The sequence below is a fragment of the Eublepharis macularius genome, chromosome 1 (genome assembly GCF_028583425.1).
Source record: "Eublepharis macularius isolate TG4126 chromosome 1, MPM_Emac_v1.0, whole genome shotgun sequence".
Classification (NCBI taxonomy): Eukaryota; Metazoa; Chordata; class Lepidosauria; order Squamata; family Eublepharidae; genus Eublepharis; species Eublepharis macularius.
The window spans coordinates 112228719-112246714 of record NC_072790.1 but is presented as its reverse complement, the minus strand read 5'-3'; the positions used below and the strand labels follow the sequence as shown (position 1 = coordinate 112246714).

The following is a 17996-nucleotide window of genomic DNA, read 5'->3' as shown; positions in this document are numbered from 1 at the left end:
CATCAGTCAACAAGGGGGGACCCGCTCATCAGCACTCCTCAAGGAAGTGACCAAGATCCTGGTTTGGGCAGAATCCCACCTGAAGTTGATTCGGGAGAACGCATAAGGGGACTGGACAACGTCCAAGTAGACTGGTTGAGCAGACAAACCATTCAGCCAAGGGAGTGGACCCTCAAGAGAGAAACCTTTCAGACAATAATGACTCATTTTGGAATGCACATAATGAACTTGTTCACATCCCATCTGAACCACTAGGTGCCTCGATTCATGTCCAGATTTCAGCACCCACGTGCAGAGGACATAGATGCACTCACCTCTCAATGGCCTCAGGGATTACTGTATGTCTTCCCGCCGATACCGATCCTTTCAAAGCTCTTGAGGAAGATAGGAGAACAGGGCGCTCAAGTCATAGTGATAGCCCCTTGGTGGCCGAGACGTCCATGGTCCTCATCACTGCAGAAAATGGTGGAGGCATCCTCTCTACCACTTCAGACGACCCTAGACCTGCCGCATCAGGATCCAATCTGGAACACCCATCTAGAGCAATTGTGCCTGACCACCTGGAAATTGAGAGGGGCTCCCTAACTAGCCTAGGCTTCCAACTGAAGGTAGTCAGTATGATACTGGCCTCAAGTAAGGGTTTGACTATAATATATAACACCACTTGGAAGGCTTTCACCAGGTGGGCAAGGAGGAAGAAGGTAGACCCTCTACACCCATCACTGAGTGAGGCGTTGACATTCTTACAAGATGACCTGGACTCAGGCTTAAATCCGGCCACTATCAAGAGACAGATCGCAGCCCTGGACTCAATCTTACTGCTTACAGAGGAACTAAAGTTGTCTAGCCAACCACATGTTCAGTGCTTTGTTAAAGGGGCAACCTTGCCAAACCCACTGACAGTCCATCGATTCCCAACTTGGAGATTTAAGATCGTTCTCCAGGCTCTGACCAAACCACCATTCGAGCCACTGAAAGAAATTCTGCTTAAGTGGCTGAGGTTAAAAACTATTTTTCTAGTTGCTATCACTTCCGCTAGAAGAATATTGGAACTCAGCACACACTCACTGAAACCCCAGCTATGCATATTCCATAAAGACAAGGTGATCTTGCATATGGACCCTACCTTCATTCCAAAAGCAAGTTCCACCTTTCACAGAAGCCAAGAGATTAACCTACCTTCCTTCTGTCCATCGCCAAGACACCCTAAGGGGAGGGGGTGACATTGTCAGGATGTGAGAAGGGCCCTCAAAGCCTATAGCACCAGGACAGAGGGCATCAGACAGTCAGAGTCCATTTTCATTAACATCAGTCCTCCTAATGTGGGGAGAAAAATGTCTTTGGTAGCTATAGGGCAGTGTATCAGATCCTGCATCGCAGAGGCATACATAGTATCAAACAGAGGTGCCCGAAGGCATTACAGCTCACTCTATAAGGAGAGCAGCTACCAATGTGGTGTTCAACAACCAAACATTGGTAGAAGAAGTGTGCAAGGCTGCCACGTGGTCGTCAAGTTTCCACATTTGTAAAACACTATAGGCTAAACGCGTATGACTCAGCAGATGCCGCCTTTGGGAGAAGAGTTCTTCAACATGTAATCCAGAACAAAGACCATAACCCACCTGAGGGAAACTGACTGCTTTGGGAGCACCCAAGATGTCCTCCACCTCAGAGGGAGAAAGGACCATTGGACGCTTACCGTGAAGGGTCCTTCTCCTCTGAGGAACAGAGGACATCTTGCCCTCCCAGGGTCTTCGTATGCTGGTCTCTCCTTACTTCTCCCTTAAGTATTATGCTTCCTTTTTAATATCTGTCTTCCTCTTGCATTTCAGAGTTAAATAGTTAAAGTTAAGTTCTCCATGTTGAGTTACTGCTTCGTGGAGTCATCCGAACTGAAAGGAGGGGTGACCCACACACCAACAAGAAGAGGAAGAAATAATTGAGTTCCTGCCTCCCTGATTGGATGGTGGGAATCACCCAAGATGTCCTCCATTCCTCAAAGGAGAAGGACCCTTCACGGTCAGTGTCCAATGGTCCGTTCGCTCTGGTTTTGGCAACTTTTAAGGTCCTCGCATTTTAAAATTTACTCTTTAGATTTTTCTGTAATGCTATGAGTGCCCCTGTCCCCTGTTCAGTGAGAAAAATCATAAGAAAAGTCTTTGTAGGCGGTCTTATTTAAGGGCTCTTGCCCTTTAGCTCCTGGCTCTGGCTACATACCTGAAAGCAAGTTCATTCAGCCCACATGGTAATCAGTTGCTGCTCCTAGCTTGCTAGTATGATAGCTTCAGCTTTTCTAAGCAACTTTTTAAAGTCAGAGTGAACTTTGCAAATTATTGCACAACCTTTTAGCCTCTCTCTGAGTGCCTGGAAATTATTTACCATTTATTTTGAAATATTTTTACATATATCAAGCATTTGGAATGTAGTGGCCTAAAAATGTAAATAACTTTACATTTACTTATGGGGAGTGCTATATAAAGTCACTTCATTTCTCATTGCTTGGTATCAGTGCTTGTATCAACTTTTCATAAATTGCAGAGTTATTTTTAGCCTCAGCTATGAGTGAAGACGTGGCTCTGGCTTGAAATGAAATATACATCAGATATGCCATGTCATATCTAATTTGTCATGTTAATTCCTGATTAGCTGGCATTCTGCCTGGATATTCAGATGAATTGCTTATTTAGGTAATTGACACTAAAGAAATAAGAATTTCCTCATACGTGCTGGTGAAGAGATCAAATGAGAAGTTATAGGCAAGGCAATCCTGTAGGTAGTTTTTTTGGATGTTGCTTTGAGTGCTTTTCGCTGTAGTTAGTATTGTTTTATGTGCTATGTTATTTTTTATTACCGCCTTTGAAGAAACAAGGTAGTACTTTAATGTTCCTGAGCTGAAAGCTTGAATTACTCTTTGGTTGTTGCCTCTTCTTTGTTTACTTGGGATAGTGTGGATTGCTGTTCCTAAATTTAAGAGGACTTCTGTCATTTGAACTAGCAGGAATGGTTATGGGACATCCCTGTTGAAGCACTGGTCAAGTCACTTTTCCATAGTCTCCCTATCTCATGGAGTGGTTAGAATAAAAAATGTTCCCAGTGAATAAAATGGAGAAAATATTGACACAAATACTTTAAAATAAAATGTCTTTTAAAATGTATTCTTATATTTCATGAGATTGTCAAATGAAGTTTGGGCAACTATTCAGTGTGTATGTGTGGAAAGATTATTTCACCTATATCCCATTCTTTCTCTGAGGAGTTGTTGTGAGGATAAAATTGCCAGCTAATCCTCTGAAGTAATTTAGGGTCATAGATTGGCCAAGTGAGCTTTCATGGCTAAGGTAAAGGATGAGTTGACTAAGTGTTCCTAGTCCAGATCTAACCCTGCATCCTTATATCACTCTTTTAGAAAAAATAGAATTGGTATATATAAAGAAAGGCATTTAATTTTTCCACATTTTGAAATTGGAAATTTAAGCATTTTGATGGGTAAAATACGTTTTGGATAATTAGATACAGACTTATTCATGCTTGATAGCCTCTCATCTGTTGGGCTCTTGGGGACATGTGATTGATAGATAAATGTTGAATCACCAATGGTCAATGTACTCAGCTAATCCACATTTCAGTTTTAGACCATGCAATTGTTCATTCATGTTTCTTATGAGTTGCTGTATTGAACATTAATTGAACAGCAGAGGAACTACTAGAAAGAGCAAAGTATCACTGTCTAGAATGAGGCAGAGAGAGCTTCTCTGACAATTAATTGTATCGTATACTTTCGACTTAGTTATGTCATTATGTTTCTGCACAAATCTTTCTCTTAAAGTGAGATACAGACTGCTGTTGTTTGAGATCAGTGGCTTAAGGTATGCCCAAGGGCTTGCAACTTGGCCAGCGCAATTTTCAAAATCTTACTTCTCTGAACAACAGACCTTTCTCTTGTTGTGTCAGAAACTGTTTTAAGAGATTTGTGTCTGTTTCAGGAACAGTTTCAGGTAGAGATGTATATGTGGCTGCATATACAGGTTGCCTTTAAAGGAGCAAAGCCCCCTTGGGCAAGTGAAACTAGTATTGTAGTTCAGTGGCTGCTTGCAGTAACGTTCAGCCATGTTCAGTTTTCCCCAAGTGATTTTTTCCCCTTTCTCTAACATTTATGATGCAACATAAACTCAGTATAATCATCTCGAGACTCACACAGAGCATCATAAAAGTCACCTGGTAAAAAACTTTCTTTACTTGGTGAACAAGACCAACATCTGCTTGCTATTGGCTGTTTGTTTTGGGGAAAGAGAGCCATGCTTAACAATCTGATGAATTTATCCAAGTTCTGTCAGGATGAATATAACATATACGGTAGATTATTTTTGGAAAAGACAGTTAACATGAACAAAATTATTCTTCCTCTTAGACCTAGTCTATGCAACAGAGGTTAATGCTACATGCACACCTTCAGAGAATGTCTGGTGTGCCCCAAATATCACTTTTCTTTCAACTGTCTCACCCATTATTACATTTTCAGTGACTTTTGTTAGAGCAGACCCTCTTTCTTTTCTTTATTACATAGTAGTTTTACATGCAAGCTTAGCATGGTGTTGTGAAAGATATTTTTTTTTTAATGTGAACTACTATAAAATAAAATTTTGAACTAAAAATGAACCTTAGTAGTAATTACCTTCAGTCTAAACCTGTGTCAGAACATGCATCAGACAGAGGAGTGGGCTGAGAGCAAGATCTGGGTCCAGTTGCACCTTCAAGGGCAACTAGATTTCCAAGGTATGAGCTTTCAAGAGTTAAAGCTCCCTTTGGACTGGGAAAAGGAAATGTATAACAACAACAATAACAACAACAACAATAATAAAGGCCAACTAAATTTCCAAGGTATGAGCTTTCGAGAGTCAAAGCTCCCTTTGTCAGTGGACTGGGAAAAGGAAATGTCCCTGGAGTAAGCCAAGCTGAATGGCCCTCCTTGCATTACAAGCCAGAACTGCAGGACTCACTCAGCTCAGGTCAGCAGTGCAATCAGTGAGTGTTAGCCTACCCATTACTCCTTCCTGAAAACTGGAAGCAGACTAGAAAAAGACAATTGATTAAGATTGCCAATGAAAGGTCTGACCCAGGTGGTCCCTGAGGACCACTTAAGTGAACACAGTGCTGCTAGAGCTTGGTTAGGCTCACTACCAGTGGCTCTCTAGACAAGTGGCGTGCTGGAAAATTTTGGTGTAAGTTAAATGGCCAGTGTGGCCTTTTCAAGACACCCAGATCTCTTTAACTCAATTTATTTTGAATTGTGCAATCACCTAGATGAAAAAAATAGGAATCAAAACTTTAGCATTACACTGTTAAATTTTGTGCCCCCACCAGGAAGCTTAGAGTTCAATGGAAGTTAAATATAATTGAAAAACTGCTGATGGAGCTCCCCTTTAAAAAACAAAAACAAAAAACCACTGTGCACCACAATTCCCATGTGGTGAAATTTCCCCCGTGCATTAATCAATTCTGTTCTGTACTTGTAAAACCCATTCAGTTCATGGGATATGGTTGCCCACTATATATAAATTTTTCTTGTAATTTGTTTAAATATCCATATCTTAATTAACGTGAAAGTATTTTATTTGGTAATAACATGTTTGAAGAGTCTGATGGATTTGCATAGATAGCAATTGCTGCTTCTGACTAGATATATGCATAGCCTTTTCCTTTTTTTATACACTTAAGTCACTGAGCTATGGTACTGAGGAGATAGGAACAGATAGGAAGTGTTAGTCAAGTAAATTCAATTTATTGCGTACAGTATAAATACTCCCTTACTGGCTGTGCAGGTTTTGCAAAGACCACAAAGTTTGAATTTACTTGTATACTATCACCACTAGCTAGCACTCATCAGAATAATTATCAATCAGGCTTTGAAGAACAGCAGTTAATAGTACTAGCATTCGTCTTCCAAATGAGTCAATGTGAGATCCATTGATACTTTTTATTTAGATACTTAGGGCATTTAGGCCATTTGGCTGCTTGCCCTAGAGACATGTTTGTAGACAGTGATAACAATCACTTAAAGTAAATCAGCTATTCATTTATCAGTTTAGTATCAATAGAAATATAAGGTTTTGCTGTGGCATGATTATAGTATTACTGTAATCCGAAAGAAGAGAAGATTTTGAGTATTAAGATTCGTCATGACAGATGCAGATTAAAATGGCTTTTTGGTGCCAGTAACATTGAAACTTTCAAAGGCTTCAGTGTTTCTCACCCCCACCCCCCTTCACTCTAAAACCTGCTATCATTGACAGTTGGTCTGATATTCAGCTCAGCTCAGTAGAGATCATAAAATGTTGCTCTTTTTGTTTAGATCGTCAAAGCTAATGCATAAATACTTTCTATATAAAAATGTCTCACTCAGGTGAACACAGAACTGATTTCAGGCATTTTTGAAAAGCAGTCCATCATTGGTGATAACACTTTAACTGTGGTGTGTGTGACAAGTCTTTTCCTTTAATCTAGGCCAGTGTTTTGGATTGCTCTAGGCTGTGCTAGGACTTGGTGCTTATTTTCTTTTTGTTAAATGGCTGTTAAATAATAACAACAACAACAACTGTGCTATATACCACTCTTCTAGAGAGATTAGTGCCTCACCCAGAGCAGTGAACAAGTTAGTGTTGTTATTATCCCCACAATACAGCTGAGGAGCTGGGGCTGAAAGGAGTGGCTTACCCAAGGCCACCTACTGAGAATATGGCAGTAGTGGAATTCAAACCAATAGAATTCCAGCAGTGGAATTCAAACCAGTTGATGACATCACTTGAGGAAGTGATGCTGTTGCACCCATGGAGAGTGCACTGGCATGAGAAGTTTTTTGCCTCCTGGGCCCATTCTCTGGGACTTCCGCCCACTTCTGGCCAGGTTAGTGCTGGTGGGGGAGGGGCAGAGGCTGGGAGCAGGGGATCAAAGTAAGTTGTTTTTATGCTTATGTTGCTGTGCACATTTATAGTGCATACTGTCCATCCTTTCTTTGGCACCATCAAGCCCGCTTTACTATTTTCAAAATTCTGGTGCAGATCTGCTATGCTTTTCACATGACATTGGTAAGCTCTTTTTCCTGCCCTGTAGCAGTAGTCTCAGTTTTTTCTGAGCTGCTACTTGACTAACTGTATCTTGCACCTCTAAGTGAGTAAGAGTCTCTTCCGAGGCTATGGCAGAACGTAGGCCCTGCTTCTTGTGCTGTTGATTATGTTTGAGACTCAAACACTCTAAACATTCCTTTTCCTTACTAGATTTCCCAATACATTTCAAGTAGGGTATAACTCCTTGATAACATTTTCACCTTCCTGGTGCTACTTTTTAGTGTACAGTACATCCTCCCTCCCCATTAATAACATTTTTAGTGTTACTGTGTCCATGCCTTACCCAGGATTGGTTTTCATGCCTCATATGTCACAATGCTATCATTCATGTTAGTCATTCAGGCTGCAGGAGGAACCTGGCACTAACCTCAAGCATCCTTTCCTGCAGGTTGGTAGAAGCTATCACGCTGTGTCTTAAGTGCATGAATGTTCAGTGCCCTCTCCAGCAGAGCACTGTTTTCCTTGCTGCATTCCTGCTTGTACTTTAGGAGGAACACTTGTAGGAAGCTCACTGCTTCTTTATAAGCACCTCTGGGTGAATTTCAATGAGATGCAAAGCATCTGTTGGGAAGGATCTCTTACTTTGAGAGCTTCACACCCTCCTCCTTCAGCCAGTGAGCTTGCTAGTCTCCAAATGTGGAACTTCACAGAAGCGATGACAATGAAAGCAGGGTTGCACTTACCTGTAGCTGTTGTTCCTTGAGAGGTCTTCTGTGCAGGCACACATCCCACTCTCCTTCCCTGACACGAATTCTCTGGAACCTTAGTTTCTAGGAGGTCTCTAGTGGCAGCATGGAGAGAACTGAGAGCATAGCGTCCCTTCCCCTGGTTGTGTGATGTTTTTGGCTGGAAAGATCCCAGGGGGAGGAGCTTTGGAAATCTTTTCTGCAGCTGGCCTGTATGTGCACAGCCCCAGCGTGTACCTACCTGCACAGAAGAAACAACAGTTACAGGTAAATGCAACCCTGTTTCATCTTGGACACTCTCTTCTCTCTTTCCTGTATGAAGAATTTCACTCTCCTGATTCCTCCCAAACATTTTTCCTACTGTGAGTTGATGCTAACTATGTGCCACCTGTTTTGATTAATATAGATGAAAAATATCAAGCTGGGCTAAAATTAAAGACAGCGTATTGGCACCTTAAATACTAACAGATATTGTGACATGAATGTCCATGGACTAGACCTACTTGATCAGATGACTTAGCATCAGATGGTGATCTCTAAACCATGAAAGTACTTTACAGTTAATCACTTTGTAAGGTGCCACAAGACTCCTGTTTTGTTCTTGCTGCAGCACACTAACACACCTCTCGGACATGGTTAGCCAATAGAGGTTTGTGAGATTCCTCACCCCTTTGTAACACCCACATTCCCCTTGGATTTCTTAGTTTCTAGTAGGCATGCGCTCAGAAATCATATATGTTCCTGACATGTCAAATGTTTGTTCTTAAAGGGTATCCTTTGGACTTTTTGTTAATTATCAGGGTAGGATGGTTGTTGTGGGTTTTCCGGGCTGTATTGCCGTGGTCTTGGTGATATGCAAGCAAAATAGCTCCTTGTCTGTGGCAGCAAGTTCTCTGCGGGTAGTGTGGATTCTCTCACGTAAGAGGGCCTGTTCTAGACGGTCATAAATGCGGTTCGCCTGTGTGGTTTTGAAGATGCTTTTAGTTGTGAGAAAAGATGGAATGGTTCTTGTGTCCCTGCAGCGTAGGAGAAAGGTTAAAGAACAGAGTAGATGTGCTTTCTTGTTCCGAAGTGTTTCCAGTCTCCGGGTCTGTTGGAATGTTTCCTCCCCGTAGAGGTGTTCGATGTATTGTCGAAGGGTTTCACGGCCGGAGAACGATGGTTGTTGTGGGTTTTCCGGGCTGTATTGCCGTGGTCTTGGACCACGGCAATACAGCCCGGAAAACCCACAACAACCATCGTTCTCCGGCCGTGAAAGCCTTCGACAATATATCAGGGTAGGCTTTAGCGTGATATATGAGCCCATCCACGGTGTATAGTTTAAACATAAAAAAGTGGGAGATTCCAGTAAATTGCTGAATGTTGTATCTGCATACAACCTAGAAAATCAGGAAGTCGGGTATAGCTTGCATGCAGTCTTTCACACAGTCTTCTGGTAGATCCAAGCCTTGATAATTAAACAGTTCCACAACAAATATGGTTCTCATTTTGTCTGAACCACAGTTTATTATACTGTTCCCTCCAAACCTGGATTATAAACTCTCTTCATCCCACTTGGGTATCATATCAGCATCCCCTGGGCATACTCTTTTCATTAGGGTTTAAAAGAGGTGGTTATCCTGGCCTTTATAGTGCAGAATTCAATAAACTGGTCGTGGCAATTAAATGACAAGCAAAGTAGCTCCCTTTTCAAACCATGAAAAAGTAGCCTTGCTATGTTAGTGGAATAGAACAAACTGTTGATTTTTACCTAGGCAGATTTTTCCCAACCACACACCCTTCTGTAGTGTGGTGATTGTCTTGTATTCATGATTAGGATGTTCATTTTATACAGATGATCATACTCTACATTTACAGCCAGACGTTGTCTTAGAGATAATCAGAGATGATCATTCCTGATCTTGCTTTTCATTTTCAAAGCCAAGCAACAAATCCAAGGATTTCTAAATCCAAGTATAGAGTGAGAAATCAGCTGCCACCGAGTTTGTAATATGATTAAGAACTGTTGCTTTTTAATAAAGAGATCTGTACTAATTCAGCCCTCTTTTGTCATGGTAATAAGAAGGGCCATCTTCGGCCTTGTAAGAAGGATTTTTTATTCATCCATGTTCTGCTGTCCATCTTCCTTAAGATACCTTTTTTGTTTGTCTTCATTCTTCTTTTCTCTTTAAGTTGCTTGCTCTTTGTCCCCAAATCATTTTGTTGGATTTGTATTGTACATTTACTCTGAAGAGCTTAGAACAGCATGAATATTTATCCTCACAACTATCCTATAAGGTAGGTTGGGCTGAGAGAAAGTCCAAGGCCATCAAGTAAAAGCCATAAGTAGCAAGTAGGAATTTGAACCCAGGTCTCCCTAGTCTAGCATGCAGTAATCGCCACACCACACTGTCTCTCAGTGTAAAAGCTAAAGTTTAGGATTTTTTTAAAAAGTAAAAACTGAGCTATCAAACATTAAATAAGGGTAAGCCAGAGGCATTTAGTGGAACTTAATTCTGGTTTATAGATTATGTAGAGAAAACATGTTATAAAGCCATTAGGGGTATGCATAACAAAGTTCCCAAGCTAAAAATATACATGGAAATTGCTGTATTGAGTCATTGCCTTGATTTTCCAGAACAGTAACTCAAATCTAAAATTTTTGGGAATCACGAAAGCCCCTCCCCCAATCCATCCCCCCACCCCCCAGTTCTGATGCTTACCAGCCATGCAGCATGAGCACTTGGTCTTCTTTGATTCTGCTGATTTCCTGGACAATGACATTTCTCTCTTTCAATCAGATCCTTGCACTGGAGGAGCACAGAACACTTCCCACCAATCCTAGCCAATCCCAAGCTGCAAAAAGCTGCTATTTTCCTTCCTCTTTGTTTTGTGGGGTAGAGAGTCTGTCTCCCACTCACCCCCCACCAAAAGTAGGAAGTTTGGGCTTGTTCAGGGGCTTGTACAATTCAGACTCTTTGTACATTTGCTTGAAAACTGGGGGAGGGGGGTCTATAGTGGACAGCCAGAAGAAGCTCTGCTGCAATTTTGGTAACATTTGGTTGAAAAACAATGACCCTCGCCCTCCCAAAAAAGCTGCCCCCGAGAGTAATTGAAAAGCTGCCAATCTTCTTCCTTACTTTATTAAACAGACAACAACAAAGAAGTATGGAAAATAAAAGAAAAACTAGTGGTAGTAATAAATGTAGTAAAACAATTTAAATAAAGCAGCATGATCAGATAGGTCATGATAGTATCCATAGAATCAGCAATAATTAAAAATTTGAGGTATTAACACCAGTGTTAAAATCAGCGCAGAGCATGAGTAACTGGCTGTTTTATCTGAATCACATTCCAAAGGAGAAAAAACAGAGGAAAAGGAAGCACTTACATAGCACTAAGTTTAAGTTTTTTCTGTCAGGCAGATGTGCAGCAGTGGACTACCATATTCAAAGCAATCATAACACAGCAGACACTATTCCAGTGGGGCCACAGACAAAACTGCTTCTGTAGTAGAAGTTAATTATTGGGCAGGCTCATACTAAAGCAGAAAATCCTGGTCTCCACTTGTTTAGGAGCTTTACAGGAAATAACCAGTTCTTTGAATTCTGCCAATTTGAATATGAAGCCAAAGTACCTTTTTTTTTTAAAGAGGAAAAAAAATAATGTTCCTCATAGTGGTGTTGGAACATTGCATCCATTTTGTATTTATCGTACCACATATATGCATGCCATCCAAAAAGTTTATTATAGCCTTCCAAAGTTAATAATTTATGATTGGTTAAGGACACCCATTCTTTTAACCAGACTAGACATATCTCTTCGTGGTAAAGTCGAAGATCAGGTAACTGCATTCCACCTCTTTCCTTAGCATCACAAAGTACTTTCATATTTACTCTTGGTTTTTTTCCTGCCCACACAAATTCCAATATTTTCTTCTGCCATTTTTCAAATTGTTTTTTGTCTTTAATAATTGGTATTGTTTGCATTAGGAACATAATTCTGGGCAGCACGTTCATTTTAACTGTGGCAATCCGACCAAACCATGATAAGTTTAATTTATTCCATTTTAACATAGCTCTTTCAATTTGTGTCCAGAGCTTTTCACAGTTATTCTTGAATAAATCAGTATTTTTGGCTGTCAGCTCTATTCCCAAATATTTAGTCTTATGTACCACTTCACAATTTGTTAGTTCACTCGGTTCCTGTTGCTTCTTCTTGGTCATATTCTTGGTTATTATTTTTGACTTCTTTTTATTTATAAAAAATCCTGCCAGATCTCCAAATTCCTTAATTTTATCAAGTAATCTTGGCAAAGTTTGTAATGGATCTTCTGCTATAAACATCACATCATCTGCAGAAGCTCTCAACTTATAAGAAGATCCCTTTATTTTTATTCCTTTTATGTTGTCATCATCTCTAATCTGCCTTAGTAATATTTCTAAGACCATAACAAATAACAATGGTGATAGTGGACATCCTTGTCTTGTACCTTTCCTTATTTCAAACTTCTCTGTCAGGTCATCATTGACACAGATTGTTGCTCTTTGTTCCTTATATATTGTTCTTACTGCTTCTATAAACTCTTTACCTAAGTCCATCTTCTTCATTGATGCGAACATAAAGTCCCAGTTCAAATTGTCAAAGGCCTTCTCTGCATCTGCAAAGAAAAAGCCAACTTCTTTATCTGGTCGTTTGTCAAAATATTCAATGGCATTTATAACAACTCTCAAGTTATATTTTAGTTGTCTGTTAGGTAGGAATCCAGCCTGGTCCTCTCCTATAAAGTCCATTAACCATATTTTAAGTCTGTCTGCTAATATTCTTGCCAATATTTTATAGTCGTTATTTATAAGCGAAATTGGTCTATAATTTTTCACATCTGTCAAGTCTTGTAATTCTTTCGGGATCAAAGCAATGCTCGCTTCATTCCATGTATCTGGAAGTCCTTTTCCTTGAAGTATATCATTCATTATATTTTTTAATATCGGTACAAGGTCTTCCTTCATTACTTTATAAAATTTAGCTGTGATCCCGTACGGTCCTGGTGCTTTTCCAGTCTTTGCTGCTTCTATTGCTTGTATAATTTCTTCCTCTGTTACTGGAGCATTCAGTCTCTGCTTCATATTTTCTGGTATCTTTGGTAAATCTGTTTTTTGTAAATATCGATCTATTTCTTCCAAGTTTACTGCCTTCCTTTGAAATAGTTTCGCATAATATTTATAAAAGGCATGTTTAATTGTTTGGGTCTTTCAATTCTTTTCCTTCCTCTATTATCCTATTAATAATTTTCTTCTCTTTTTTCTTTTTCAGTTGCGAGGCTAGGTACTTTTCTGGTTTGTTTGCTCTTTCAAATGACTTCTGCTGAAGTGTCTTTAATTTCCATTCCAATTCCTTGTTACTAATGGCTCTTACTTGTTCTTGCAGTATTTTGATCTCTTGTCTTACTGATTTTTTCCCAGGTTTTTTTCTTTAATTCCTGTTCTTCTTTATCCAATTTCTGCTGTATCTCTTGCCACTTCTCTGGCTTTCTTTTCTTATCCTTATTGTTTAATGAAATTAAATTTCCTCTTATTACTGTCTTATATGAATCCCATACCATCTGGGTTGAAACTTCATTGTTGTTATTTATTCGAAAAAACTGCTTTATCTCCTCTTTTAAATATTTTATATTTTCCTGATTTTGCAATAAATCCTCATTTATTCTCCATTGTAGTTTTTTCCGGCCCATTATAGCTTTCCATAATATTGGATTATGGTCTGAACTCACCCTTGGCAAAATTTCCACTTTTTTTGTCCATAAAGCTTGTCCAAATCATGTCTATTCTTGAAAAAGATAAATGTCTCACGGAGTAGTATGTAAAGTCTTTACCTTTAGGGTTTTCTTTTCTCCACACATCCTCCAGCTTTTCTTGCTGTACTAGTTCAAAAAATACTTTTGGTAGTTTTCCAGATCTCTGTTTACCTCCCTTTAACTTCCTGTCCATTTGTAAATCCGCAACACCGTTGAAGTCTCCAGCCATTATCATCTGGTTATATGAGTCTTGATCCAATTTATCTAATATTTCCCTATAAAACAGGTCCTTTGCACCATTGGGTGCATATAGACCTATTATCAGTGGGGTTTTTTTGCATTTACATTGATTTCCACAGCCAAATACCTTCATTCTGATCTTGAAAAATTAATTTAGAGTCTATGTCTTCTTTAATATAAATTACTATTCCTTTTTTCTTTTGTTTTGACGATGCTACATATTCTTTTCCCAATTGTTTATTTTTTAAATATTTAATATCTTGATCCTTGATATGTGTTTCTTGTAGACAAATTATATTACAGTTTTGTTTTTTTAGCCAATGAAAAATTGTTTTTCTCTTTTGGGGTGAGTTTAGTCCATTTACATTCCATGATAGTAGTTTGTACTCCATTACGTTACATTCTTAATGAACTAGGAAAGTCCTCCAAATTTTCTTCAAAAAACCTTTCCATCTGTTCTCTTGTCTTGATTATGACTCTTAGGCCATTAAAACAGAAGCTTAATCCTTCTGGTAGCTCCCATCTATATCTGATATTCTTTTCTCTTAGTTTTTGGGGTCAGTTCCCTGTATATTTTCCTTTCTTGGAGAATCCTTTTTGGCATCTCCTTCATTATCTTAATTCTGTTTCCCTCCACTGATAAGGAATCTTCAAAATGCCTTTTGATAATTTCCTCTTTCATTATTTTTGTTATTAATTGCACAATAATATCTCTTGGTATCTTCTTTTGTTGTGCATAAGCTGAATTGATTCTATATACTAGATCCATGTTTGCTGTTATTTCTTCTGGTTCTTTGTTTAAAAATTCTGCTAAAATTTCTGTCATTTGTTCCTGTACACTTTGCGTATCCGATTCTTTCACGCCCCTAAATCTTAATTGCCTCTCTGTCGCCTTACATTCCATCAGTGCCATTCTTTCTTGCATCACTTGGTTTTCCTGCTTTATATTCGCTGATAAATCCCTGGTCTTCTGCTCTACCTCTTGGACTTTATTGTTAGTTGCTTGAAATTTTATTCCTTCCAAATTTTTTGCCAGTCCCGCTACCTCCACCCTAATTGTGTCTTTCATATCTTTTAAATCCTTTGCCAGCGTTTCATGCATTTTCTGCAATGATTGACTCAGTTCTTTATGCAGAGGAGTTAGCCGTGTTAGTCTGTGGTAGCAAAATCAAAAAGAGTCCAGTAGCACCTTTAAGACTAACCAATTTTATCGTAGCATAAGCTTTCGAGAATCAAGTTCTCTTCGTCAGATGCCTGATACAGAGACCAGTCTCTGTATCAGGCATCTGACGAAGAGAACTTGATTCTCGAAAGCTTATGCTACAATAAAATTGGTTAGTCTTAAAGGTGCTACTGGACTCTTTTTGATTTCAGTTCTTTATGACTCTCCGTAACTTTTTTTCCCAATCCTTCAATCGTTGCATCTACTGAGGCTTGCCATTCCTTATCTACTTTTTTTCCCGCCATTGTAGGACTCGGCTTAGTGCCTCCCCACGTATATGCTCTTTTCCTTAGATCCGTTTTGGCTTCATTGTCTCTGATTTAGCAATTAAAAATAATTTTCCTTAGCTCCAAAATGTCGGATGTTTTTTCTCTATAGTTTGTTTGCAGCTTCTCTATGATTACTGGCTTCACTTCAAGCCTCACTTAAAATGGCGTGCTTCCTGTTCCTGTTGCTGCAGTCTTTGTAGTCTCTCAATACTTCCTTTGTTTTGCTTCCGGGTCTTCTTTCTTCTAGTCGGTCTTCTTATTTCCTGCCCTCTGCTGTCCTCTCTAGGCACCAAGTTGTCTCCTCCCTTGTTTACTTCCCGTCTCGCAATATTTCCCCTAGCTCACACCTCCTCTCTCATGCTGGTTATCTCTCTTCTGACCGCAAGTATGTATAAACAATGCTTCTTATTGCTTTTTTAGTCCTTAAAATTACACCAGCGTCAAAATTTTTGCTCAATAATTGTTCCTTGTTGTTTACACTATTAGATTAAGTCCTTTTAACGTTTTTATCTTGGTCTTTTCGCTCCCGTTTTAAATTACAAAGTCCGATAGCAATCTTTACCTTATGGTGATTTTGCGGGTTGTCTGTGTTGTTTCCTTCGCTTATAGTTGGTCAAAGCTGTTACTGAAGCTTGGTTTCTGACGATCTTATGCCAATTAAATGACTCCTGAGGTACTGCAGAGTTTGTAGCTCGCCCTTCTCCGAGGGGACCTCAAGGTGGTGGGAAGAATCCTTGATTCAGAACCCCCCCTCACCGAGATCACACTCTCTCAGGGTTGTGTAGCATTCAAGCCCAACTTCTCCCTGAAGTTGGGTCGGTAGCAGGCATTCTGGTGCCTCACTTTCCAAAAAAACAGTGCCTCGGATATCCCAGATCCCTAGGCTCCTTCAGATCGCCATTAATCCCAAACCGGAAGTCCACAAAAAATGAAAATAAGCCTTCTCATTTCTTTTCCATATGTGGATAATGGCAGTTATGCTGTTTATAAGCAGTGAGTATTTTTAACTAAATCAGTGGAGTCTTGGAGGTCCCCCCTCCCAATTTTGTGTAGTAGCAGTAATTGTCTTTATAGCAGTAAGATTATTGCTGTTAATCATTAGTCTTGTTTTTTCTATCTGGATGAAATAATTTAAAATGTAACTTTTGGTGAAAAGGTGCAACTTACCATTAGTACATTCATTCATTATTCTTGTGATCTTAATTTGGGAAGAAATTATCTTCGTGTTTCTCCCAAACAAGGACAGCAGCAATTTATTCTGTTGTTTGAGCACGAAAGTGGATTCTGTCTTTATGGATTATAGTATCACTTGTCAGGTGCTCAGGATCACGTGTCACATTCAGTACCCCGCTGCTGAAGCTGATGCTGTTTGGGTGTTTCTGTTATTTGAACCGGGGGTGACAAACTGAGAACAAATGGTGTTTGTTCCTGTTGTAATCTCTCCCGAGCCTGGGAGCCTGCTTGACCTTGAGCAGTCCATGAATCCACAACCTGTTTTCCTGAAAACAAAGTTAGAGAACTATTAAGAGGAAGGGGGGAATTAGGAGTAGCCTCGGAGGCCCTATATCTGCGTGATACTTGTCTGTAGTCCTAGGAAAGATGGCATAAGTATATGATACTGGCATCTTATCTTATCAATAAAGAACTTCTACTCAAATTCAGTTCGCCTCAGATGTGTTCCTTTAAGTAAGTACCAAGCTACATTCTGCTTTTGACTGAGTTGCTTGGCCTGTGATTTCTGAGTTGGATAGAATTCCCTTAAGGGAATTTGTGTGAATCAGACAAACAGTAAGCAAATAATGATAGATGAGGTTATTGAGCTGTGGGGGGAGACATGGGAGGGGAAACGCATGGACTGTGTGCACAGTAGTTGCGATATTAAGGAAAAATGTGGATGAAAAGTAAATTTTTGGTATTCAGTAATGCAGCTTAGAATTTAAGACAATGATAAAAGTTGGTTTTTCCTTCTTCTTTTAGGGGGTTGCACTTTTGATGATGGTCCAGGGCCCTGTGATTACCATCAAGACCCATATGATGATTTTGACTGGGTTCATATTAGTGCTCAAGAGCCTCACTACCTGCCACCTGAGATGCCTCCAGGTAAGAATTGCTAAGGTAGCTGATCAATCAGAAGGAAATTACTTCCTCGAGAGGAGAATAATTTACTTTTTTAAAAAAGAAGAAAATTGAGGGATGTAATCTGTTATAATCTGGGAACGTGTGTATTCTTTATTGATATCATTGGAGCAAAGAAAACACTTGGATACTTCTTAAAAATTATGGCAAGGCTGGGCACATAATCACTATGAATGTTTATAACTTTTATACAGAGTTTAATTTTTTAATTTTTATGTTTATTTTTATTTGACTTCATTTATGCTCCATGGTTCTCCCCAAAGGGGATCCAAAGTGGCTTAAATTGTTCTCCTCTTCTCCTTTTTAAAACATGTTAAAATATTGATTTTATCTTCAGGCGTGACCTTGCTTTATGACATTGGGCAAGCCACCATATTTGTCACCCTCAGTTTCCCTATATTCTAGTATGGTAATACATGGATTGTTGAAATGATACCGAAGGGCCAGAACAACCCATATGGTTGTTGAAAGGATAACAAAAGGCCAAAAAGGCATGATGCCATCACAGTCAACATGCCTGCCAGTGTAAGTTTTCATATACAGCTCGTC

General features: G+C 39.4%; 1 protein-coding gene across 4 annotated transcripts in view; it reads left to right on the top strand.

Annotated features, from left to right (window-relative positions):
• PTPRK (protein tyrosine phosphatase receptor type K) overlaps positions 1 to 17996 on the top strand; it is a 610223-nt gene that overhangs the window by 127644 nt on the left and 464583 nt on the right. For all 4 annotated transcript variants that reach the window (XM_054970457.1, XM_054970449.1, XM_054970440.1 and 1 more), the window contains exon 2: positions 17289 to 17411. In XM_054970457.1, coding sequence (XP_054826432.1) covers positions 17289 to 17411 — 123 coding nt within the window. The remainder of the gene's footprint in view (positions 1 to 17288; positions 17412 to 17996) is intronic.